Raw genomic sequence first — 25,283 nt, 5'->3', positions numbered from 1 at the left:
CCTGTTGAGAGATCGTATTGCTTTGTCTTTAGGCAGCGAGGAGAATTCAGCACATGTGTATGCTACTTGGATAGCCTAAATACCAGGAGAACTGCAATCCCACTCCTATTTATTTTTTTATGTCTACACATTTCTTTCAAATCTGCTTTGGGATTTTCTTCTGTTGCATCTTTCTTTCATAGATAGAGTCCAAGTTTCCCATTTATACATCATGGTTAAACTTGGTCTCAGGGGTTGTTGAATACTGAGACGAACGTGCTGGACTCGTCCCCTGCCCTCCGCAATGCTCCTTTATTAAAACACAAAAGAGCATGACGTTGGAGAGCGCATCACTCTGGGCCTTCATATCCATTTCATATAAACTTTGATTTCTTTGCTTCCCAAGCTGATTCTTTAGGCCAACGCTTTGTTTGCAGACTACAGATGCTGTGTTTTTTCCACCCCTTTATTTTCTTAGGCTGAGCCCAGAAATCTTCATGAAACGACCCGTGGTGGAAGGAAATCGCTGGCGGCTGGACTGCATCCTGAAGCGGAAAGCAGTAAGTGAGCTCCAGCTGCAACCTTCACCCTGCAGAGAACCCCACGCGCCCACCCAGTTACAAGGTCACACTGGGACTGGAGCATTAGCGCTGTTTATTTTGGCAGGGATGAGAGTTAAAGCTGGCCAGGCCTCATTTCAGATGGCCTCGGGACGCTGCTTGTCTTGATTTGCTCCCCCTTTTTGTGTTTTGAAGGGCTCAGAGACAGGAGGGTGGACCTTCTGGTTTCCCCTGCAAGTCCTCAGGTTTGGGTCACTTCAGCCTTGCATTACAACTGCCCCAGCTCCTGGTGGGGTCAAAGAGGGGGTGCTGTCCTGTGCTCTCCTTGTAGCATATGTAATGTAGAGGGATGGGAAAGACTAAGCACTTTGTGGTGGCTCTTGGTAGGTGGTTTGTACGTTGCCGTGTTGTGCAGATCCTGTCTGTCTTTACCACGTATTTTGTCTCTGTGCTGCAGCTTTCCGAGCTGAAGCTGTGAAAGGCCCCCTCAGTCTGCCAAGAACATCAGGATGTCGTTAGGAGAAAGTCCCTCGGTATCATCCAGAGGTTCATGCTAACTCACAATAGCTTTCTTCAGCAAAAATGGCTTCAGCGAAGCGTGGAAAAAAAAAATAAATTGTACAAACATAGGCAATATCACGTTCCCCAAACTGGGCTGTAGTGTTCAACATGTGTACAAGGAGGTGATAAACATGACTTGGGGACTTGAACTCCCATTTGCATTGCCATGTTATCTGAGCAATAATAAATGCTCGTGTTCAGTAAGCAAATGCTTGTGTACACTTGATAAGGCTCTCTTCCCCTCTGTTTTAATTTTTCCTTCTCTGCTGTTCCTCCTGAACAGAAAAGCTCACTTGTGCTGTTGACCTGGTGCTTTTCCTGGTGCTTCTGGTGAGGATTCCCATGCAAAGGGAATCTGTGCTGTCGCACGCTCTCCTTTCTTGTGCAGCACTGTGAGATACGAGCAAGCAACTGCAGCTACTAGCTCTGTTTCTCTTTTTTTTAAGCATTTTCATCTCAGAAAACAATTTATTTTGTTGCTAGTGGTGCTCCGCTTTCCAGTAATGCACCTGAATCCAGACTACAGAGAACACTTCACGGACCACGTGAGCCAGGCAGAGAAGCTGAGCGTGAGGTGTTCATGGATGTGGGCTGTACTTCAGTTGTTCACCCAACCCGTGATAACACCGACGTGGAAACAGTAGTTTGCCCCACGTGAGCGTTGAGTCAGGGAGGGAAACGCAGCCAGGGAAGTCTCTTGAACTCTTGATGTGGTGGAAGGGCAGGAGTCCACGTGGAGGTCCTGAAGTAGTCTTTGACTCCCTCGCCTTCCAAACTAGTCATTGTCATAGCCCTTACCCATTCCATGTACCTGGGAAAAAAATATGGAGTTTTTTGTGTCTGACTGTAGTTGGTTTGGAAGTAGTCTTATTTTCTGGCAAATGAAACGCAGCCACAGGGCATCCTCACTGGGTGGAAGACTCTGGCTTTGTTTGTCATGTTGACATGGATTTTCTTATGGCTATAAATACCTTGTAAGAGTGAGGAGTGTTTTAAGGTTAGTTCCTGGAAATACTTGCCTGCTCTCTCACTTGTGGCACTTCTTTGATTCAGCGGGGCAGTCAGCAAGCTGGTGTCCAGGTATTGGGGTAAGGCTGTCCCTTAAGTACGTACAGTGCTGCCTTGGGCTTCTCTGGGTGCAGCGGGGAGCAGAATATCATCCACAACTTGGAGACTGCCCAAGCTATCGGTAGCAGCTTTATGGGAATAGAGGTTTAAAAGGCTCTGTAAAGTTTAGGCCCACAAGATCTGAAGCCGTGCTGATTTACGGCAGCAGTTTCAGTGTGTGGCCAGCATCTGCTGGAAGTACTTAGTTTTGAAAGTGCTTTACCAAGTGTTCTTAAAAACCCTCCGGTAGATACCATTCTAGTCATAAAAAGCACCATCCTTTGAGCGCCGCTTATTGTATTCCAGGAGCTTGTTTAGCTCTACCAGCAGAAAGTACTTGTTTGCTGGCGTTGAGTTGGTTGCATCCCCTTTGGGAGAGGGATGTCCGTATGACCACACTGGTATCATCATTGTCCTGCAGAGGCTTTTAACTGTAGGTAAACCTCAGGGCAACACGAAACAGGAGAAAACTGAACTTCAGTGGATATGTGCAACGCTATTATATGTGGAGTGAATCACGTTGGCAAAATTTTGCCTCAAAGGATGTTTAAAAGGGGCTGCTGTAAGACTGACATGTTGGTAGGCCTTGGCGTAGCTCAGCTCTTCACACCCGAATCCAGGTACTGAGCTCTTCTCTGGAGGCTGAACAGTTTCCCTGGGCAGTGCGGGTCCTTGCGTATTGCAGGATCACAGTGGTGGATCTGGAAGAACGTAGTCAAGAACAAGTAACCTCAGCCTGGATTTCTGTCTGCAGGCACAACAAGCTTACTGCCTCTCAGCTTTTCCACCCTTCGGGAAGGGACTGTACCCCTTGACACACCTGCACACCACGTGTTTCTTTTTATTTCTGACAGCAACAAGGAGTGAGAATTTTTGTTATGCTGTACAAAGAGGTGGAGCTTGCCCTAGGGATCAACAGCGAATATAGCAAGCGGACGCTCATGCACCTCCATCCCAACATCAAGGTAATTGCGCATCGAGCGGTGAAGAAGGACATCTGCATTCATTTGTTCCCGATAGCGAGTGCTGACCCTCAGTGTGTTCAGGTGTGAACTGGAAAAAACAGCAATTCCTACCATTGTGGTGGGAAGAGTCTGAGAATATGAGAATCATCCGTACAGTGATTACCACATCTGGCAACGTCATTTCTTTAGGTTGTAATTGAACATAAAATTGCTTAGTTTAGACTTGCCAAAGCAACTATTCATCTACTTCACAAGAAACATATTTCAAGTGACAAGTTAATGGGGTTACAAATCAAATGGAAAATTACAATTTGAGAATGTTGTCTCATCTCAGCATTTCTGTTCATATATAGATGACAAGAGTCAACACCGGGTGTTTAACGTAAATGAATGTAAATGAACAGCACTGGGCTGTCCTGTGCTGTTACGCTCTGCTCTGTCACCGAGCAGAAAATGGGTTGTGGCACACAAACCAGTAGATAAGGCTAAATTAGAGACATATATATTTTAATAAGCAAGAAGATACATGTTATTCATTAAGCTGACTAACAAACTGCTAGAATAATAGATTTATTGTCACTTGATCAGTTGTCACCGTGAAGGGAAGCATCCATTCACCATCATCTTTGCAGCAAGCTGGGCAGGCGTAACTGGAAGCTACGTGCTAACTGTGTAACAGGCTTTGGGAGCAGCCGGGTCAAAGTCTGTAGCTTTTCCCCCAGGAAGCCGGTCTAATGGCTCTCCTCTAAAATGAAAAAAATAAAACTATATACTCTATGCTTAGGTATAGAAATTACTTTGCCATAAACACATGTCAGAAAGAATCTCATAAACAAATGTCAAACAACGTGCCGATTTTAACTGCGGAAAAAAACAGCCAACGTCTCGTTTCACTTATGTAGTGGCAACAACCAAAGAAGTGAGTCAGATCACCAATATGTTGTTTTCTTTTAGCGCAGGCTCTATGTTTGAAAGCTCAGCTATTATAGCTCTACTGGAAGCATGATTTTATTTGTTGAAACAGTTTCCTTGACTATAGTCCTCTTAGGAACACTGTTGTTGTAAGTGTGACCTATCCCAACACCAGTAACCATTGCTGCTTGGGGAAACACCTCCCTGCCAGTAAGGCTGGACCCGACTCGGGGGTAGTCACGGAGCTTCAGTGGTTACAGCAGTTTGTGTAGAGGCATCTTCTGAAAACTCCAGTGTTTCTCCATCATCCTGAGTAGCCAAAAAGAAAAATCGGGGCAGCTCTCTGGCTGGAGGTAGAAGTTGGGCAATGACACAGAGCTTGGGTGCTGGTTCTCTCCCCAGGTGATGAGACACCCAGACCACGTGTCCTCCTCTGTGTACCTCTGGGCCCACCACGAGAAGCTCGTCATTGTTGACCAGTCGGTGGCGTTTGTGGGCGGCATCGACTTGGCGTATGGCAGGTGGGATGATGACGAGCATCGCCTGACCGACGTGGGCAGCGTGAAACGAATGGTGGCAGTGAAGTCGGTGTCGACAACCAACCTGGCAGTAAGTGAGCTTGCTCCAGCTAGTGGCCACCTTCAGCATCTGCCCGTCAGGTTTGCGGTCAGGGTGAACAAGCTGTGTCCACTTCTAAGCATGTGGTTGGGGTTAGGAGGTTTAAGGAGGAATAGTAATGGGAAGGGGGCAGTATGTGAGCATCGAAGGGCTCTTTAGGGCTAGATCCTGACCAGCCCTTGATAGGGCGTGGAGATAGACAGCTGGGTTTTCCCTGGAGCTTGGAGCAGCAGTCACAACTTGGAGGCTACATTCTTAATAAAACTTAGCTAGAAATGCACAGTAGGCACTCACAGGGTGCTCGGAACTTCTGGATACGTGGGCCCTTGCTTGCTAAGCTTTCTGCTAACCTGGTTCTGTATGCATCCAGAGATGTCTAAAAAAATGTAGAGGTCTAAATTTATAAGAGTTTCAAGGGGGGTAATACTCAAGACTAAACTTATGGGACTGAAAAACGTGCTGGTAGCATTAATGGGTTTTTCTTTCGAGTGCCTCCTCGGTACAGACTCTCTCCTTCAAAAGCGTTGGTAGTTCCCACCAAAGTGTGTTTTTCTCACGAGTGGAGTTTGGCTCCTGGTCGTTTCAGGGCATTGATATGCACAATCACCTGTAATTAACAGGGAACCTCATACCTCATCTGCAGCAACGTCTTGTGTCTTTGTGTCTCTTCAGTCTGCAGCAGAGTCGTCTGAACGTGTCCCCCTGCAGTCGCAAGCTCTGTGCCCAGAAAGCCACTTGTTACAGAGAAATGCGGATGATGCCCCAGACCTATCAAAAATGAAAGGAGTAGGAAAACCCAAAAAGTTTTCGAGGTTCAGTATTTACAAGCATCTCCATAAACACGGCATGCACCACGCGGACAGCGTCAGCAGCATAGACAGTGAATCAAGTAAGTAATGTTTTTCAACTAAACAACATATATAAAGCGTGTGCGGAGGTGGGGGGGGTGGGTGTACGTGCAGATTCACAGAATTTCTAGGGTAATGTGTTCTTTGTAAGGAAGGAAAGTTGATGAGTTTCTTAGCTATCAGAATAATAACTGTGTGTAGTCAATATGTAAATTTGTGTCACTGCAAAATACACAAGAAAAGTTTTAAGTGGATTGGCATTTAGTTAATTAGCAATTGTCGTGAGCCATCAGATGACGCGATGTAGTGTACATGATGCTGAATGCTTACACTGCTGGCAAATTTTTGTTCTGCAAGGGAGAATCGAATCTTTCATTTTTCCGACTGGTGTTTATTTTAACAGGTGAAATGGTTTCTGAATGTGATTATCCCCTTATGTTACCTGGGTTTAAATCAGTTCACTTAAATGGAAATATTCCCCGTTTACCCACTTACGAGAGAGGAGAGACTGTTCAATAGTTGAATATTTGAATGCAGCTTTTAACTCCCCACATTAAAAACAGCTTCAAAGGTAAAATTACAAGGATTGGCTCGACACTTGTTCTAGCATGGAGTCCTTCCTGAAACCTGTTCCTGAAGTCCTCAGCTCCTGAAGCTGTATATTGCTCACGGCGGGAACGTATTTGAGTTTCCATCGCTCCCTGCAGATCTTACTCCTGCCTCTGGTTGGAGGAGGCCTTGCTGGAGCATCATTTGCCTTGGTTGCAGTCAGCTCAGGAGACAGCCATGGCTTTTCTACTTCAATATATATGTTTGGTTTAAAACCAGCCGCGTCTTGAATTTGGTCCTTTGCTTGTTGGTCACTTGTAGTTTCAGCAAATTGATGTCTCCCTCAAGCTGCTGTCATGCCAGGTATCTTCAGGCAGGATCAGGCATCAGTGTAGCAGAAGTGGACGTGCGTTTTTGCCATAAATAGAGCATCTTGACTCTCTGCAGGTTACTGTAACCCCACTAGAAGTCAACCGAATATAATCCAGAGTTTAAAGCCCCATCTGAAAATGTTCCATCACCACACTGAATCCAAACAGGGGCTCGCTGAGCCTCAGGAGGGTAAGTGGAGGAAGGCAGAGGTGCAGACCCCTTCAGGCTTCAGCTGCCGATGTTTTTGCTTTGTAAGAATGGTGAGAGTTAGGTTGGGCGCCAGGATCAGCCTTCGCTGCTTGTTGTTCTCCCAGCATCCTCAGCACGCTTCTGAGGGCATCCTGGCAGAAAGGCCTTCTCCAGAAGCTTCAAAAACTGCAGCGTAAATAAGTAATTAAAAAAAAAAAAACAACCAAAACAGAAAACAACAAAAAACCATAACAACAAGATCTGAAATGAAAAGCACAAAGAAATTTGCAATAACAACAGCAGGGTACAGTTGAGGAAATAGCTCTTTCTGATATTTGATTATTTCAGCAGTTCCCCTTCCTGTAAAGGAAGGGGCTTGTGACTGGAAATGGGAACTTCTGCACTGGATATTTTAAAATAAGCCTAATGCTGGAAGACAGTTGCAACCCGAGAGAGGAAACAGCAAAGTGGCTGCTGGCAGACCTGTGTTTGGATGAAGACTTGGGAGGACTCCCCTTTTGCCCCTTGTTAGAATCAATGGAAACATACTCGATTGAGAAAGGACTTGGGTGGTTGGGAACACTGAGCTGCTCTCATCTCTGGACTGATGGTGGAAGGACCTGTTTAAGTATGGTACCTCATCGAGATGCCTTTGAGTTCTGGTACGGGGTGAGGAGAGAGCATCTTCCTCTTGCTAATGTCTTCCTCTAAGGCATTCATTTCCAATTGTTAAAATATTGGTTAGAAAGTAGTGGCAGGTAACGAGGCAGAAATGCATTTGCTTCGTGGAAATGAAGCGTGGTCTCCGCTGTGGTCACCTCATGCTCATTCGTGAGTCGGTGTACAGCCATCGAAGCTCAGCACATGAAGTGTGTTTTGGCCGGACGGCGTGTCCCATGTCCTACCCATTGCCATTCCAGCATGCAGAGTCAGCGATTCCCCAGCTCCACCTGGACTCTCACTAGAAGCTGAAGCTTCCCAAGGCAGCTGTGGTGCATACCTGCTGCATGGCATTTTTGGCATGGCTTGGCTCTGCTCGGCTCGGTGGGCTTTACAGCAGAGCTTGCTTCATCTGAACCGGTCTTGTTGTGCTGCTGCTGATGTGCATTTTGTTGACCGTTGAAAGGGTGGTGGGTTGGGGTTTTTTTTGTGCTAAGGGGTTTTCATGGTTACCTGGTGATGTGGTTGGGTTAGGAGAAGGCTTCTGCTGTTGGCATGTTACTGTCTAATTGTCGCACTCGTGTTTGGTACAGTGGATGAAAGCTGCTCTCAGGGTCAGGAAATAATGCTAGTTAAATGTTTCTGGTCCAGGCCAACATCTTTGGTTTTCTTAGAAGAGAGGGAAAAAGAGTTTGCTCTGCACCCCAAAATATGTGCTCTAGAAAAGGGACCCTGTCAGGAGGGAATATGCCTGTCTACACTATTTTAGACCGTTTTAAATCACCATCAATTTAGAATTCAGCATTCGTTTGTTCAACATGTAAAGCTGTATCAAAAGATGGCATTGTTATTTGGAAAAACAAAATCAAAGAAACAAAACCCACAGTACTTAATGAGGGAACGTGAGCTTTTTAATCGTCTCATTCTAGTTAATAAAGTCTGGCTTTTGTTCGAGGAGATACACCCTGCTCTAGAGGCAAAATAATAAACCCTCCAGCAGAGAAGTCGGAATTAGTTCATTAGTATTGTAAAATATATTAAGTAGATGATATATGTGGTGTTCCTGTATGTATATCCACTAAGGTGGTGGCAGCAGGGAGTGGACAGCCACATAGTAATAGTTAGGTGCCATCGGGCTGTGGAAAGACAAATGGTTATTGGGTGATTTTTATTTTTTTTTTTTTTAGTCCAATGTAGAGAGAATTCGGCATCTGCCTTTTTGTTTCCATAACTGACTCCTATATATAACCTGTCCTGATTGTATAACAAGTATTAAAATAGGGAAGAAAAAAATACTAATATGCATCCTTTGAAAGCATCAGGAAGATGAGGGAGAAAACAGCTTCATCCAGGGGGGACGGGCAAGTCCTACCAATGCTTTTCCGTGGCAGTGAGTCTCTCCCCAGCGGTGTGCCATGGACAGCTGTGACTTTGGAGTGTGTGTTTTTGTTATCTTGTTTGCCCGTGACAGATAAAGGATCCATCCGCAGCTTGAAGACGGGTGTTGGCGAGCTGCTTGGGGAAACCAGGTTCTGGCACGGAAAAGACTATTGCAACTTCGTCTTTAAAGACTGGGTTCAACTTGACAAACCTTTTGCTGGTAAGTGCCTTTGCACCCTCAAAGTCACTACGTTCCCCCAAACCCTCTTCCACATCTTTTCAGTCTCAAAACGTAATTTTTCCTGTTTCTGAGCCAGAGGTAATGAGGCTATTTTGGTTTGGCTGCTAGAAAGAAGCAGCAGAACTCCCTTTGAGAGGTTCTAGGGCCAATTCCATGGTTACGGTCCATGGACTTGGACTGCAGGCAATTGTATGATCATTGATCTGCACAACCCTCGGTGCCGTGTCCCAGAAGCTTCGGTTTGAGGAGAGGGACGCTGTGCTCCTCCATATTCATGTCCTTTGTCTGAGGAGGTCCAAACGTGCTTTCCTGTCCCGTAGACTTCATTGACAGATACACCACCCCGAGGATGCCCTGGCACGACATCTCCTCCGTGGTGCATGGCAAAGCGGCGCGTGATGTCGCCCGACACTTCATCCAGCGCTGGAACTTCACCAAGGTGGGGTGCGGGCATCACTGCCAGGGGCATGGGAATAAATACAGCCCCTGCCTCATCCATGTTGGTTTTTTTTTTTTTTGTTATTCTGCTATCTTGCAATCTCTTCAAGGATTTTTTTTGTTCTTTTTTCCCATGGGCAGATTATGAAGCCCAAATACCGATCCCTGTCCTACCCATTCCTGTTGCCAAAATCTCAGCAAACGGCTAATGAGTTGAAGTACCAGGTGCCCGAGGCTGTTCATGCCACGGTCCAGGTGGGTGTTGATGTTCTCCTGCTGACATACTCACAGGAGAGAGCTTGTTTTGCATCTTTCCAGCAGGAAATGCTTGACAGACCCTCTGCAGAACTTGAAATTATAAAATGAAACACTCTTGTTTCATTTACTCACGGTATAGGTGGTAAGATCCTCAATTACAATAGAATAATGCAACTCTTTCAGTAGAGATGCGTTAATTTATACCTTCGTCTTTGAGGTAAGAGGACCAAACTGTATGCAGTACTCAAGTTGTGGGAATACCATGACTTTTTTTTTTTTTCTGCTTTTCTAATGCCTAACATTTGGGTTTTATGTTTTGGGAAGGCCTGATGGGTTGAGGTTACCCACTGATTATTTAGCTCAGATCTTTAGAGCGGTCTCCCAGGCTCCTGACGCCTCGCTCAGTGGTCAGCTAGAGCCCAGCGTTAAGTGGAGTCTCGGGGCTGTTGCTTTCTGCATTGAACATCATCTGCATTTCATTAGGCAGCCGCTCAGCCCTGTGGGTCCTCTGCAGCTCTGCACAGTCAGCCCACGGTCTCGTTCGTGACGATCATCCTCACAGTCATAATTGCCAAGATACCTCTATTTAAAAAGCGGGTTAGCAATATCGAGTGCATGTATTGAATACTACTGTTACCCAGCAGAAACGTGGACTTGTTGAAGAATAAAAAGTCCAAATAGTTACGCTGAAGCAGCAAAACAATTGTGCGTCTCGGTGGATGAAAGATGTATGAAATAAGAGCAATTAGACCAAAACCAGGAAAAACACATGCCTTTGCTCTTTGTAAGGAGTGGTCCACCCAGATGACAGCAATGTTTGGGGAAGCTTAGTGTAAGAAGACGCATTTTTCTGGGTTTGCGGGTTGCCAGGGCATTGTCTGCTCCTCCCGGCGTGGTGTGGGGGGTGGCCAGCACAGGGATCTTGTGTCGTGGATCTCGGGTGTTTTACATCAGCCTCCAAAACAATGCCCGCAGCTTATTGAGAAATAGTCTCACTTCAGGCATCCTCATGCTTCCCTGTGGCTGTAAATGCCTCCCCGGCTGTGTCCGTGACACCAGCTTTTGGGGAATTTTCTTTTCTCATGGAAGTGAGGGGGGGGGGTGGGGTGTTCCCTGAGTGCTCTCTAACCACAAGATAAGCCTCAACTTCTAAATCACGGGGTTTGCTGTAACAAAAATTTAAGTTCTGCTGATTATAGAGCTGGCAACAGTTCCCAAAGGAGAAACTAAACCGGGCAGGGTTTAGGTCCAGCGTTCTTCAGTCCGTACTGCGGAGCTGCTGGCTCAGGACATCCCCCCGTGAGAGAGGAGGATGCTGCTCAAACGGTGACTGATAAACGCCGCAAACACCAGTGCTGACTGGTGGGTGAGCTGGTTAAAAGCTCATCATAACGGTGCTGGGGCATGGCAAATAACCGATACGTTCCGGGAAATGAGGGGCTGTCCTCAGTGATGCCAGAAACGATGAAAAGAGAGCAGGTTTGTCTTGTAAATTATTCATTTGAAACTACCTTGCTCATTTCTAATTTATGTCAAATTGCAGCTTTTAGAGACCTGTCTGGGTACTCCAGCCCTGCGTATAGGAAGATAAATAAAACTATATGCTGTTAGGCTGAAAAAACATGTTGCCCTGTTCCTGGTGTGAGGGAAGGCTGTGGGGGAAGAGGGTTTGCAGCACCAAGCATGGTGGCAGCGGTGGGGGTGGCTCCTCTGCCCAGCTTGGTGCACCTTGCCTGGGCACAGGTCCTTTGGCCCTGGGCTGCTTGCAGCTGGGTTATGATCTCGGGATGATCTCCTCAAGCTCCGAGGCATGGTTTTGCATGCACGTGCTGTAATTTTGTCTCTCTCCTCTGATGGCCGTGGTTTCCATCGATCCCTGGGTGACACGAGTGCCCTGAGCATCCCTGAAGTCCCCGTTGTGGGTCAGGGAGCGGCTTGGGCTCTCCTCCTGATGAAGGTTTCAGATGTGGCTGCCGCAGGAGGTGGGGAGAAGGTAGGACACCTGCAGCCTGGACCTGAACCCCATCCTGCTCCAGGGTGCCTCTTTTCCTTGGGCTCCCAGGCTGTGCATCGCGGTGTCCCTGCGTGGCTCCTCCTTTCCTGCAGCCACAGGAATATCAGCCTCTTGCCTGTCCAGCGTATTAGTTTCAGACCAAAGGGCCGCTAGTGCTCACGTCCCCTTTCAGCGGTACAGTCCGGTGCAGAAATAAGCAGATACCCTAAAATCTTTCACCAGCTTTTTTTTTTTTTTTGTCCAGGAAAAACTAGAGCAATATTGTTCTCCTTCTTGATATTGAATCCTTTGGCTGGCCACCAGCCAAACCTGCGTTAGCCCCGTTTTGGTGCTTTGTAGGGGCTTTATAGGCCGAAGTTACTGCCCGGAGGTAAAATCCAGCATCCGGTGGCCGTCCCTGGCTGTGGGGTGATTGCTTGAAGAAAGTCTGGCTGCCGCTTTTCTTGTTTCTGAGCTAGTTGGCAAATCTGTCTTCAATTGTGGGCAGATCAGAGGAAGGGCAGACACAAAGGATCCGTGGGGATTGCAGCGTTGCTGCGAGCCCGAGCCCCTGACCTGTCAGCAGCAGCTTTTGACCTCCTTGCACCATCTGGTTTTGCTCTCCTTTCTCAGAGGAGGGGAGCAGGAAAGCCTTTTCGGGAGGGTGGGGGTGGCACTGACAGGGGCTTTCCCCTGGGCAGGGGAGGGTGGATGCGGCGTGCGTGGGCACCGATGCGGAGGTACAGGGTGGGAAGGAGGAGAGGAGCCTCTCAGCTCAGACGTGGTCTCTCAGCCTCTTTGGTTTGAACGCCGGGGCTTTGCTCGCAATAGCCATGCGATTGCACGTTGATTTTGCAAGAGTCGGATAGCCGCTTGCCAGAGGCAGTGCCGGGTTTTTTTCCGTCTCTCTATTTCCATTCCAGAGTTCGCAGTTATCAGCCAAAACCAGCACTGCAAAAGATGGGACGTGGTGAGGCAACATCCAGTTCCTGATGCAAATACCATGAAAATTTAATGCTCCGGCAATGGCTAATGCCTTTATCTCTTTGAAGTCTGCGTGAGAGCTTGCATTGTTCAGGATTTATGCGCTAGCCCACAGCAAACATCGAATTTATTGCAATTGTATTGGTTAAAGAAGTTAAAGAGATGACAACGCATGACAGCGTTGCTGTTGAGAGACTGGAGGGAGAGGAGAGGAGGAGTACAGCTCTGGTTGGTGGGGGCTCATGTGGCCTTCTCTCCCTGGGAAAATAGGTTGGGTTTAAATCCAGCTCGCTTTAAATACTCTGACAGGAAAGATGAGATGTCCAGGAGTGCGAGATGAAGCGTCAGTGATGAGGGAAGGCCTGTGTTTCCTCGATTCATTCCCTTGGGGTGTATGCTGCATCCACGTGGTGCTGCCGTTGGTGGCCTTGTCCTGCCACCTCGTTGCCTGTCACTGTGGCTGTGGAGCTGCGCCAGTGCTGGCCACTGAAGTGATCCAGGTTAAAAATACCTTTATTTTGAGGAGATCCAAGCTGGAACACCTTACACCCATTCTGCTGCCCCAGCCAGCATCTTCTGACGCTTCTTCCCTCCACACATGGATTCCAGGTGATACCTGGCGTCAGCTTTTTGGGTGATGCTGAGCCAGCTTTTTAGGGTGAACGGTGACACGTTGCTCTTGGGTGAGGGCAGAAGGATGGTGGTCCTGTACCAGCGGGCAGCCTGGTGTGTGGAGCGAGCTGGGTGAAGAGGAAGGCAGGGGAGGACAGGTGGATGATGCCATGGGGCTAGAAAGGGATGGTCCCGAGTGATGCTTCTATTGCATTAGGTGGCATCCCTGGTTTGGAATAAACTTGTCTCCCAGCGGTAAAGTTGTCTTTCAAAGTGAGGGGCTTTGGTGCTATCAAGCTCCCAATTCGGAAAAGGACATCTATTCCTCATCCCCAGCAGTTTCAGCTACCACTGCTGTAAATGAGGGTGTGGAAGTTACTTTGTTCAGCGCAGGGCTCAGCAGCTTATCTTGAAGAGAGAAGCAGCTCTTTGGAGCATGGACAAAGTTAACTAGTGGGGAAAAAAAATAATAATTAAATATCAGTACTTTGTCCACTAGGAAGCTGCGATCTGCGGCGTTCTGAAGTGCAATTCCAGACTGCATTTGCTGGAAGTCCCCAGCCCACAGGGATGTTATTTGTGGGCCCCAGGTTTTCACCGCAGCAGGACAAAAGGGGCAGCGTGGTTGCTCATCACTGGCTGTTCCGGCGAAGGGCTGTGAGCTCCTGTCCAGGGTGCAGCCTGAGCTGTGTTTAGGAAGAATTAGCCTGCGTTCTACCCAGAAAAGCTGGTTTTCTGTCCTTATTAATGCAAGCGGTGGAATTTTGTTTAGGAGCTCTGCCTGCCATGGTGCTCGGTGGGGTTTCAGCAGTGCCCAGCCTGGGGCGTGTGGGACCACGCAGCGTCGGTTTTGCAAACCAAATGGGCAATTAAAACCCCACGGGCACGAACAGCATCACTTTGTGGAGGCTTATGCCAGCAGAGGGCGGCTGTTTGGGATGGGTAGAGGCTGTGGTGGCCCTTGCGTTCAGGCTGGCTCCATCACTCAGGTGTCTGTGACCCTGACGTTCAGTTTGGGCAGATGCCGAGTGCTCCCTCCTGTTGTCCACGCGAGCGGCCGTGTAGGAGAGTTGCAGGATCTGTTTTTCAGTGACCTGTGGGAGAAAGCTCCTTCTGTCCAGGGGAAGGAATTAGCTCAGGAATTGTGTGCTACTGAACAGCGATGCCCCTCTCTGCCACCTCCAAAAGTGCTCTGGAGACCAGAGAATTGGTTTGGTTCAGGTATGCAGCACCTGGACCAAAGGGCCAAATCCTTATCTGCTGCTATACCGCTGGTAATTAATTAGCCTTCAAAAGTCCTCAGACACGCCACAGTCAGCAGTCTGCTTTGGTGGTGGATGGTGATGACAAGGTGGCAGCAGAGCTCAGGGTACCGGGGATGTCGGTGGGGCAGGGAGGGTGACGTGGAGCAAAGCAGAAGCTGGACAGGGGGAATTGAAAGAAATCCATGGGAGGGATTTCCAGGGAAAAATGTGGTTGAGCCCTGGAAGAGAAGAGGATTTTGCACACACTGACACATACGTGTCACAGATCCTCAGCATTTGGATCTTGTCCTGTGGGTGACTGGTCACGAGTGCTGTGTTGAGATATTTTAAGGCTTTTGTTTCAATGCTTTTTGTCTTGCCAGTGTTTAAAGACAGAGGCTAATCACAAGTAATTATTCCCGCTGAGCACGTACCCTTCCCACACTTAATTAAAAACTGCATTTCCATCTAGGAAGATGTCACTCAGGGCATAGCGTGGTTGCTTATCGATTCAAAGTGCAGGAATGGGAGATGCCGCGGCGTCTCTCGCTGTTGGGGAGGGGAAGCTGCCTGCAGGGGGCTGGCTCAGCCTGGCCCAGAGCATGAACAAAGGTTGTTTCTCAGATTGGTTTGGCTCTCTTGCACAAGAGCTGCAGGAGGCAGGGGGAGAATGTGCCCCAGGGATCTCGCAGTATCTGCTTGAAACGTGGCTTTCCAGTAAAAATTAATAAATAAGGCTGGGCAGCTCAACTGCTATGAATTTTAAAAGTCGTAGCGTCAAAAATCAGGTGGCTTGTGCAACCAGAAGAAATAAATGACCTCGAGTGCTCAGGGCTAAGACGTGGCCTGTGTTATCAAACTGACCGTATAATGACGTACCGCCTGTTTGTGGGAACAACATATTGCCCCAGCTGGAGGCCAGCTTTAAAAAGTGCTGGAGAGGAGATCACGGAGTGGATGTGCACCCCTAAAGCTTGGAATTTCAGGTTGTTTTAACAGCAGTTTATCATAAGACCTTAAGCAAGAACGAGACTTCTGTGCTGCTTCTGTTGCAGCTGGAGCTGCTCAGGTGGGAGGGGGCAGTAACGCAGCAATGGGACAGGGCACTTATGTTTTTACTCAAAGCATTATTCAGCATTAATACTATTTTTGAGCATCCTTTCTCCTTATTAAAAATGCAATAGAAATGGTAAATGTTGCACGTGTTGCCTTGTTTAGTGAAATCTTGACAGGCAAACGGTGCCAGGGAAGAGCATCGCCTCATAAGTAATTCAGATGCGATGCTGTGCCATCCTGGGAGAGATGGGAGAGAGCTGAAGGTGTTGATCTCTTGCTTTCCAGGTGATCCGTTCTGCTGCTGACTGGTCGGCTGGCATTAAATACCACGAGGAGTCCATCCACGCCGCCTACGTCAGCGTGATAGAAAACAGCAAGCACTACATCTACATCGAAGTGAGTGGCAATGAGGGAAAGCAGGAGGGGGATTCTACTTCTTGAGGTTTGGTCTTAGTTTTTTGGTGAATTTAGACAACATGGGTATTAACACAGCATCAGCCCTGAATTTTTGGGGCTGTTTCCATTGACTTCAGTGGTCTTCAGACTAGGCTGATGGGTATGTACCCTGACAGCTTTAAGACCACAAAGCGGGGGAGAAAAAAGTAGACCTCTCCTTTAAGGGGCCTCCTGGCAAAATTGCCAGCAACTTTCACGGCCTGTGCAATAGTCTTCCTGTCCCCTCCGTGGCTTTGCAGTGTCCCTTGAGCATGCCTGAAGCTCCCACTCCCAGGCTGGGCTGGCATCTGGACAGCCCCGAGCTGCAGGAATCTCCTGTCGGGGGGACTCTCAGCACTGGCTGAACAGAGATGCTTATTTTCCTCTTTTTTTTTTTTCTTTTTTTTTTTTTTTGCCTCTTTATAGGATGTTCTTTATGTGAACTTTCTAAGGAGTGTGATTAATAAGGACTAATTCATTCCCTAAGCAAGCAGAGACACACACTTAATTATTATTAAAAAAAAAGCATCAACTCAAATGGCACAGAAACCCAGCTATCTTTAGTTGCTCTTGGTCTGAAATAAAGCATGCAAATATTTTTTACTTTTTTTTTTTTGTTCCTTGCTGGCAGCGTCTAACAGGAGCTTTGCTTGCTTTTCCTGCAGAACCAGTTCTTTATTAGCTGTGCCGATGACAAAGTTGTCTGGAACAAGGTCGGCGATGCGATTGCTCAGAGGATCCTTAAAGCTCACAGGTAACCTGTTCTTTACAAGGCAATGAAAGCCTTCCAGAGGCATTTATGTGGTGTGGTGTAAAATAATATCTTAATGGACACAACTTTACAATAGCTTCTCCAACGCAGAACTGATGCGGTCCAACATCTGCTGGCGTTTGCAGCAGGGAGGCTCCTTCAGTGGCTTCTTTGCAGCCAGAAAGTGATTTTTTCTGGACTTACCCTGACACAAATGTATTTTTAACTATGGAACTTGTTTCAAAGCAAGACCTTTGTACTCCGGTTCAGTGACAACCGTGTGGCAAGGCGGGTTAATGGGCAAGAAGGTTGAACTGGGATTTGTGGCTTATTTAAATTATCTGTAGAGAGGACTGGCTTCAAATAAGGGAAGGAAACGCATTTCGAGGATTTGGCTGCAGGGTTCAGCTATTGTTTGAACAACTTTTCCTGGTAAGTGCTGGAGGGTATTTACAACCTCCAGCCATTGCAAGGGGACCATCGTTTTTTCCGGGATGGATCAAACCCAACCATGCTTTAGACACTCCTTTCACTTAAGCGTGCCTAACCCCTTGTTAACATTAATACCACAGGTAGGGGCTTGTCTTTCCTTTGATCCTGGACAGCCTTGCTTAAGGCTGCTCTCCTGGTGTGTCTTTAAGATATATATGTCACAGTCTAAAACTGTATCCTGGTCTTGCTGGGCTGATATACAAAAAACTTTCTAAAATTTCTTCCATCCATCTCTCAGGTGTTTTTTCTGCCATGCGTGGAGAAGTTTCGTGCAATTATTGTTTTCTTTCTATATTGCAGTTGTCCAGAGCTACGCAGGGGCTGCTTTCCCAGAGGTGCTCTCCTCGGAGTCGTAGAAATTTCTCTCTCTTTGGCGCTTAAGCTTGGAAATTCCCACTTGGGTAAAGCCAAGACAGACTGGGGGGTAGGGGCAGTACCTGCAAGGCCACAGGAGCTGCCGTGAGACAGGCTTTGCTCAGAGGCACCGTGGAAAGAGGAGCACGCTTCAAACCGGGAGAGCATGGGTGTTATCTGCCATGCCCTTAACAACCGGGCAGAGTAACAGGGTGGAGCTGCTTGTAATCTGTGAGCCGCAATGCGTAGCCCAAATAATTGACGTTAGCTAAGGATGAAAGGCTGGGGCGGATTTTCTTACCCGGCGTAAAGGAGGAGTGGTGCCAGTGCTGTGCGAGGTGTGAAGCACAGAAAAAAGCAGCGTGATACAACTTGAGTCCTCCCATACAACCGTGTGTCATGGGACGGTCTGGCTGCCCGAACAGAACGACCCGCAGCGGGGCTAAGGGGCAGGAAAGCAGCTGGAAACGGCCTTGCTGGTGTCTGCGTCTGGTGGAGGTCCGCGTCCCCTTGAAGAACCACTCTGGATTTCCTGCCTTTGCACGCTGGCCGTTTGCCATTGGGCATTTGCCGTTGGCCGTTTGCATCAGTTGCCTGCTTTTAGCAATGCTGCTGAGGCAGCAGCAAATTCGGCAGGTAATCTGCTAAGCTTTTCCTCTTGTGTAACGTTTATATAAAGGGTGTCGTTCTGTCCAGACATCAAAAAGTCTCGTGCAAAAGGGAGTCACGCAACTTCTCCGGTGACCCGTTTTCAGATGCGATGCTTGATTCGCTTCTGTATTACTCCGATTTTATGCTGATCTTATGCCAGCTTAATGTCGGTGATTCCCAACTGAATATAAGATTCAGATTCTGCACGCTCCGGAGTGCTCGGCGTTGCTGAAGATTAAAAGTAAATGCAGGCCTACATGGTTTGTATAGAGTGCTCGTGTTCCAAACTGACCCGGGAAAACAGCGTAGGTGACACAAAGATGTTTAATTGTGGATTAAGTTCTTTAGTTAAGCTTGTACACTTCTCACTCTTCTAGACTAAATATTTTCTACTCATGTAATTAATAACATTCATTTCTTGGTTTCCTCTTTTTTTTCCATGGGTGGCTCTTCAACTAGTTTAATAAACACTGGACTTAGACAAACAAGCTGCTTTTTGAGGAATGCTTTTGTTGGTAGATCTTTTTCATGATACAAACAGGCTTCGTTTTAAAGTCTCTCGTTGTGTACGGGTGAGACCTCATTAGCTGTTTCGGAGGTCTGCTGTCAGACCAAAGCGTGTTTACAGGGCATGGCACGGCTATAAGCAAGCACTGGTTGAAATTAAAGAAAAAAAGGTCCTTGCTGTCTCCCTGCCAGCTCAGATGGGACCCTAATTCTTCATGATTCCCGTGCCCTTAAATCCACAAGCACGACTTGCTCGAGGAAGGAATACTTTTAACAAAAACTGCAGACTGGCTCATCTTCAGGCTGCTCCTGAAATGGTTTTGTCTTGATTAAACTGTGTTTGCCATCTAGTGGCAGCAGCCTTCAATGGAGCATCCTCATCCTCCTCCTCCTCCGGGGCGCAGGGCAGGAGGTTGCCAACACTCTGGAAAGCACTGGCAGAGAGATGCATCTGGCTCTTCTCAGCAAAAAAAAATCCCAAAGATGGGCTTTAAGAAAAGCCCCAGGTAGTGCCACGGTAGTAGCTTTTGTTCTGGATCAGCTCACGATTTGGCTACAGTTTAGTTTTGGGGGAACTCAGGAACGGAGTTTTTGTGCGTTGTGATGCATCAGTGAAATACCTGCTCGTGCCTGAGCTTTTTCCACCTTTTGTGATGTTTCTGACTTCTCAAAGCCAGGATGTAGTGGGAATGTCAGGTTAGATTTTGATTTTCTGCCTGTGATGGCTCTGTAATCTCTGCTGTGGTATGCACCAGTCTGCACCAGTATTGGTGTGACGGGGCTATCGGGATGCTCAAAAGAACTTTTACAGTGGCAGACACAACCTGCAAAAATAATAACCTGTCCTTGCACTTCTGTGAAAAAATGTGTTTCTTTTCCTTTAGCTGCTTTTGTTGTCTGTGAGAGTAAATAATTCCTTCTCCCTCTGAAGGTCTGAGCACTCACCGAAGTACTGATGGCGGGTCATGAAGACCTGAAAATGGAAATAGGCTTCACGCTTTGCTCCCTTAAAATTTCTGTAGTAGCCTTGGATGGAAACCAAGTCGGTCAGCACGGGGAAAGTGAACCCAAGGGGACTCACCCTGTACGAAGCTGTAACATTTGCAGGGCTAATATTCCCCCAAACTGTCGTTTCAGGGAAAACAAGCGTTTCCGAGTGTACGTGGTGATCCCGCTGCTGCCTGGGTTTGAAGGGGACATTTCGACCGGCGGGGGGAACGCGCTGCAGGCCATAATGCACTTCAACTACAGGTATTTTGGGGGGGGGCACTTGCAACACAGCAGGTCTCATGGGAAGGGCTGAGGCACAGCGGTGCCGGGCAGCCCTGTGCTGGGAGTGGGGTACCGGGGAAGGCAAAATGGCCCAAGACAAGGTGGCTTTACTGGAAAACTGCCCTGTTATGGTAATATAGCCAGGGCACAGTCTGTGGAGACTCCAGAGTGAAATATCCCTTGTCTGCAAGGATCCTACTGCACCCCCAGAAGGACGAGCAGGAGACACGAGCAGAAGGAAAGCAGCGTGTCTGCCAAACCTGGCCCCTCTGCCTGAGCTTCCTCCTGCAACCATAGGTCTTTAGAAATTGCCCGTGGGTTGTTGTTTTTCAAATGAGATGCTGGCTGTGGCTTTTCCAGCCCAGCCGTAATCACACGGACCCCCTGACCTGGCGTTCTGCACGTGTTGGCTTGCTTTCTTGATGTCGCTTCACATCCAGACCTGTGGCAGAGACGGCAGCAGCCCTGTTCTTGACACAGTTATCGTTGTTACGGTGTGCTCTAGGAGGCAAAAATGCTGCTGGGCTCCTGCGCGGATTGGTACAAGCTCCTTTAGGAAATGAGCAGTCCTTGCTGTATGAACAGTCGTTTGGGAAAAATGTGTGCTCTGGAAGCACCATGTTTCTTCTGCTTGCACGGGGTATTTAAGAGGCATCTGTGTTTGCCATTTACCTCACCCGGTTCTGCTTCGGCATATGCCGTTGCCTGGAGTCGCGGTGGTGCTGACGGCTGCCTACCTTCTTTCCAGGACCATGTGCCGAGGAGAAAACTCGATCCTGGGCCAGCTGAAGGCAGAGGGTAAGAGCTTTATTCCTCTCCTCTATGTTGTTTAGTCTTGGGATGCTGCTGTTGGATGGATATATAATGCATGAATTGGATTCTTCGGTTTCTTATTGACGCGGGCTTGCTGTGGCTGAGGGGTTCAGGCATGGACTGGGGTATCTCCCAGCAACGTGTGCTACGGGCTGCTGTGGACTGGTGAGTGACCTCCTCTTCCTTCTCCTCATCCCGTGGCGAGGTCTGTTGGGTCACCGAGCCATGGCCGGGTGTCAGACCTCACGCTTGGATGCAGCCCCGATCCGGAGGAGGGGAGGACCCCAGGGAGGAGCACGGCGCGGCTGCAGCTGCCGAGGATCGTGTTATTTGGAAAACGTCCTGAGCGGGGTCACGCTTCTGGGAGCGATGAGCCCTCTGCCTCCCCCGTGAATCCCACCCTGGGTTTTTCTGGCACTCGTCGAACGCGGAGAGGAAAAACCTGCCTCAGCAGGATGCTGTTTCTGAGTCGCTTCCTCGCCATGAGGATGCCTGCTTGAATTTGTTCTTCTGGGAATAGGAGCACCATGAAAACCCACGTATCGCAAATACTAGCGATGTACATAATGCCTGATTCGTTATAGGTCTGTGTGTAAATCTGAACTGCAGGCATTAGGACATATTTTCCGTACTGTGCACAGACAAAACACCTGCTTCCAGCCCCCTTTCTGCAGGATCTGCAGAAGAACAGTTGCACAGTCCAGTTATTTTAAGATGTTCGGATCAATTGTGAGCACTTGCCTGCTGCGTCAAGGGAGATCGGGGTCATTTCTGAGCAAAGTGGAAGTATCTGAGCAGGCAACGAAGCAGGGCAGCACAGAGAGCCCACAGCCAGCTTTAAAAGTATTATTTTTAAAGAAACTTAATTCCATTATGTGTGTGTTTATTATTTTTTAAAAAGTCAAAAGTGAGCTGTTATTCATATGGGTCTTTATATAAAGAAGGTCTTTTCTTTTTCTGCTCTCTTCCGCCTCCCCTCATCCCATCGTATTTGTTCTCTTTTGATTTTCAGTTGGAGATAAGTGGATCAACTACATATCATTCTGTGGACTTCGAACACACGCGGAGTTGGAAGGAAAGCTAGTCACAGAGCTCATCTACGTTCACAGCAAACTGCTTATTGCTGATGACAACACAGTTATAATCGGTGAGCGGGGGGCTCGCGGGACCGCTCGATTGTACCTGGATTAATCCCGTTGCTTCTCTGCCCTGTACTCAGTGCAGGCTGCGCTGCTGTTTGCTTTTCGATGTTGTGATTTCTTCCTCGTGAAATATTTTGCTGCTTAAAAAACAAACAAAAGAAAAAAAAAAAAACAACAAACTCATAAATTCATCAGGAGGGTAGGGAGGAGGGAGGAGAGTATTTGGAGGGCTGTCATTTAATTTGTTTTTCTAAAATGGTTTTAAATCTCTGTGCAACAGTGAAGAGAATCCCAGCGCAGGGAATATTGTCCATCTGTCTTGTATCAAACTCTGCTCTAGCAGGAAGACTTGTGAGACTTGTCATCTGTTCCTTAAAGAACAGAATGTGCCGTAAAATTTGGAAGGTTTGGACAACATGTGTCATTTATCAGCTCCATTTCCTAGGAATGGGGAAATCTGTTATAACAAGTAATAGATATCATTTCATCCGTTTCTTTTACCATATTTATTATGAGACCACGAAGCAACGGCAAGACCTCGGGCTCAGAGTTCTACATTGCAGCAGAAAAGCAGGCTTTTAGCCTGTTTCTTTAAAGAAACCGTTTTCGATCTGTTACATCAGCGACGAAAACTTTGCCAAAGCATAACTTAATGCCAGATTTTGCAAGACTCAAAATGCTCCCCTTCTTCCAAGCAGCAGCTGGGCCTGTAGTCGCGGTGACCCGTGGTTAGGTTGGCTCCTCTGTCACCCGCTCAGGGGTCAGATCCTGTCTCCAGAGCAGCCCAGAGGTGGTTTTAATATTACAGCGGGAACAGTGTTGTTGCAACTGTGATGGTCTGGGGGCCTGAGACAGTTCTTAATTTCTATTTTCTGTACCTATAAGCCTGAGGATGCGTTTTTATACAGCGTGTGCCAGGTGTTGAGGTGATGGGGAGCCAGCGTCATCCCTTTGCCACCCAAGAAAGAGGCGGTGCATGGAAATAGAATGCTAATGGAGCCACTGTGCAAGAGAGGGAGGTGAAAGGAAGGAGTGGGGCTTAGCTCGTTTTTCCTCCGGAGGTGTTAGCTCCCCTTGAGTTAATTCAGTCCCTGGGAAGGCTAAACGGCTAACTAGTGCCTGGGGGTCTCTTACAGCCCTGGGGGCTGTCTGTAGCATTTCTGTTGTTGTTTGGATTAATGACCTGGTGACTCCTATCGCTGGCTGGCATCTTGCTATTCCCTCGGAGCCAACAAGTGCTGTGGTGTCCCCCATCCCTTGCCTTCTGACGGCTGCATGGGACAGAGGAGAATTGGGGGATTTTCCTGTGATGCTGCAGGTGTCGGAGCCTGCACAGCACGGCTGGGCTGGGGAGCTCCCACCGCGGTGCAGAGTCAGGGCTGAAGCCACCGTGACCCTTATGCGCCTGGGGTGGTGCATTTTGGAGAGGGACCCTCTCCCCGAAAGGCACAGCCAGAGCCGTGCAGTAGAAATGCAACGAGCGGAAACTACTTCTGCTGCCCTCCAGCAGCTTTGCTGGGGGCTGAGGTGGTTATTTCCCAGGGTGCGAGCGGGGAGCTCTGCACAGGACACCCATAGGTGCCGCTGCCAGGGAAGGCGTCCCCCTAGCACCCCTCTCCTTTCTGGGGTTTGGGTTTTACGTGGCGAGTGGTAGTGCTGCAGCAGGTATAGGGCAAGGAGCAGAGAAGAAACATCTCCCGAGGTTGGAAGGTCCCCCAGAGTCCTGGGCTCTGCCGCTGCCTCGCGGCGTCAGCAAGGACATATCTGATCTCTTGCACCTGCGGACACAAAAGTGTGGTGCGAGCCGGACAAGGAGGGTCTGGGTGTTAGTTACCCGCAGCGAGGGGATGACGTCCTTCTTCCTCCTAGATCCCTCTCCCGAAAACCCCTACCTTCCAAATGCAAATGGAAAATTTCCCCTCTTTACGCTACTAAAGATAAGAGCGGATTTACCTATGGAGCCCACCCTGCGTCAGGTAACTTGGTATCCAAACCAAAGGCAGTTGAGACTTTTGAAAGCTGTGGCATCCTTCAGCAAAAGCATCTAGGAAGTTACAGAAGAGTTTGAAAACCTTGGCCTGGGCTTGGCTATGATTTAACCTTCTTCCAAGCCTGGAGCTCTTGAAGCCTGCAAAAATTAGGTAGGTTTTTTTTCTGCTCACCCAAATTCTGGCTCTGGGGGTTTGTGTTTCTATAAGGAAGCCCTCTGGTCCAGGTTTTACCTAGTGAAGCCATAGGCAGTCCCCTGTGGAGACAAGGGACGCAGAGGGCAGTGGGTGGTGATGGAGGGCGTGCAGGAGCCTCTCAGGCAGAGGTGGTGATTGCGGGTGCTTCATTTTCCCCCCTCGCCAGGCTCTGCCAACATCAACGACCGCAGCATGCTTGGCAAGCGGGACAGCGAGATGGCCATCATCGTGCAGGACACCGAGACTGTCCCCTCCGTGATGGACGGGGAGGAATACAGCGCTGGGAAGTTCGCCCAGTCCCTCCGGCTGCGGTGCTTCAGGTAGGGCACACGGGGCTGGCCGAGGGCTGGCAGCCAGCGGGGGATGCAGGCAGGGATCGCTCGGGTTTAGCATCGCCTGGCCTGGATTTATCCCACAGTTTTGCTGCTGTTTCACTGGAATTTGCCTTTCTCCCGCTGCTCCTGTCCTCACCTCGGCAGCTTGACGTACTAATTGTTTTACTCCAGGATTTCACTGGGAAAGCTCATAAACAAGACAGTGATATTTTGCCTCCAGATCCTGTTTTCACACTCTCTCAATTTTGGGTGATGGTGTCTCTTTCTAGTGGAAGTTTCCTCACTCGGAGCAGCCATCTGGCCCACAACACGGCTGTTTTTTCATTAAGACCTTTTTCTCTCCCCCCCCCCCCCCCCCCCCCCTTTTTTTTTTTTCCTCCACCCTGTTTCCCATCTGGACAGTTATTGCACAGAGGAAAAAAAGAGAAAAGAGGGCAGTGTTATGGCTGACAGACTGTTGCAGGGGATGGGAGCAGGAGGGTGCTGGGAGCACGTAGGTTTTGGCAAGTCCCAAGGAAACTTTTCCTCGCCTGGCATTTCTCAAAATGGGAAGCGCCTGGCGTTTCAGCCTCCATGAGCATCGATTCCTTTGTCTTCTCAGGGTTGTCCTTGGCGGCTCCGATCTCAGTCCAGAACACCAGGATCCTGTCTGTGACAAATTCTTCAAGGAGGTGTGGATTTCTACAGCAGCTCGCAATGCCACCATCTTCGACAAGGTGAGGAACGTGGCGCCCCTTCCTTTTCCTGTCCTTTGTTTTCTTTTCTTTTTGCCCCATCCTTTGTTTTCTTTTCTTTTTGCCCCGTCCTTTCCTTTCTTTT

The 25,283-nt window shown here is 48.4% G+C and overlaps 1 protein-coding gene across 3 annotated transcripts in view; it reads left to right on the top strand.

The window, feature by feature from the left end:
- The window catches only part of PLD1 (phospholipase D1), an 81,904-nt gene that overhangs the window by 50,731 nt on the left and 5,890 nt on the right, over positions 1–25,283 (top strand). For 2 of the 3 annotated variants that reach the window (XM_063337499.1, XM_063337498.1), the window contains 15 exons: positions 458–539; positions 3,062–3,172; positions 4,487–4,693; positions 5,375–5,591; positions 6,547–6,660; positions 8,792–8,920; positions 9,262–9,380; positions 9,521–9,634; positions 15,812–15,922; positions 16,627–16,715; positions 19,854–19,967; positions 20,737–20,786; positions 21,814–21,948; positions 24,296–24,449; positions 25,066–25,180. In XM_063337499.1, the coding sequence (XP_063193569.1) occupies positions 458–539; positions 3,062–3,172; positions 4,487–4,693; positions 5,375–5,591; positions 6,547–6,660; positions 8,792–8,920; positions 9,262–9,380; positions 9,521–9,634; positions 15,812–15,922; positions 16,627–16,715; positions 19,854–19,967; positions 20,737–20,786; positions 21,814–21,948; positions 24,296–24,449; positions 25,066–25,180 (1,861 nt within the window). The remainder of the gene's footprint in view (positions 1–457; positions 540–3,061; positions 3,173–4,486; positions 4,694–5,374; positions 5,592–6,546; positions 6,661–8,791; positions 8,921–9,261; positions 9,381–9,520; positions 9,635–15,811; positions 15,923–16,626; positions 16,716–19,853; positions 19,968–20,736; positions 20,787–21,813; positions 21,949–24,295; positions 24,450–25,065; positions 25,181–25,283) is intronic. The other variant, XM_063337501.1, reaches the window with a different exon arrangement.

Source organism: Chroicocephalus ridibundus, chromosome 6 (assembly GCF_963924245.1).
Source record: "Chroicocephalus ridibundus chromosome 6, bChrRid1.1, whole genome shotgun sequence".
In the NCBI taxonomy this organism is placed as follows: domain Eukaryota; kingdom Metazoa; phylum Chordata; class Aves; order Charadriiformes; family Laridae; genus Chroicocephalus; species Chroicocephalus ridibundus.
This window is presented reverse-complemented; position numbering and strand designations above follow the sequence as displayed.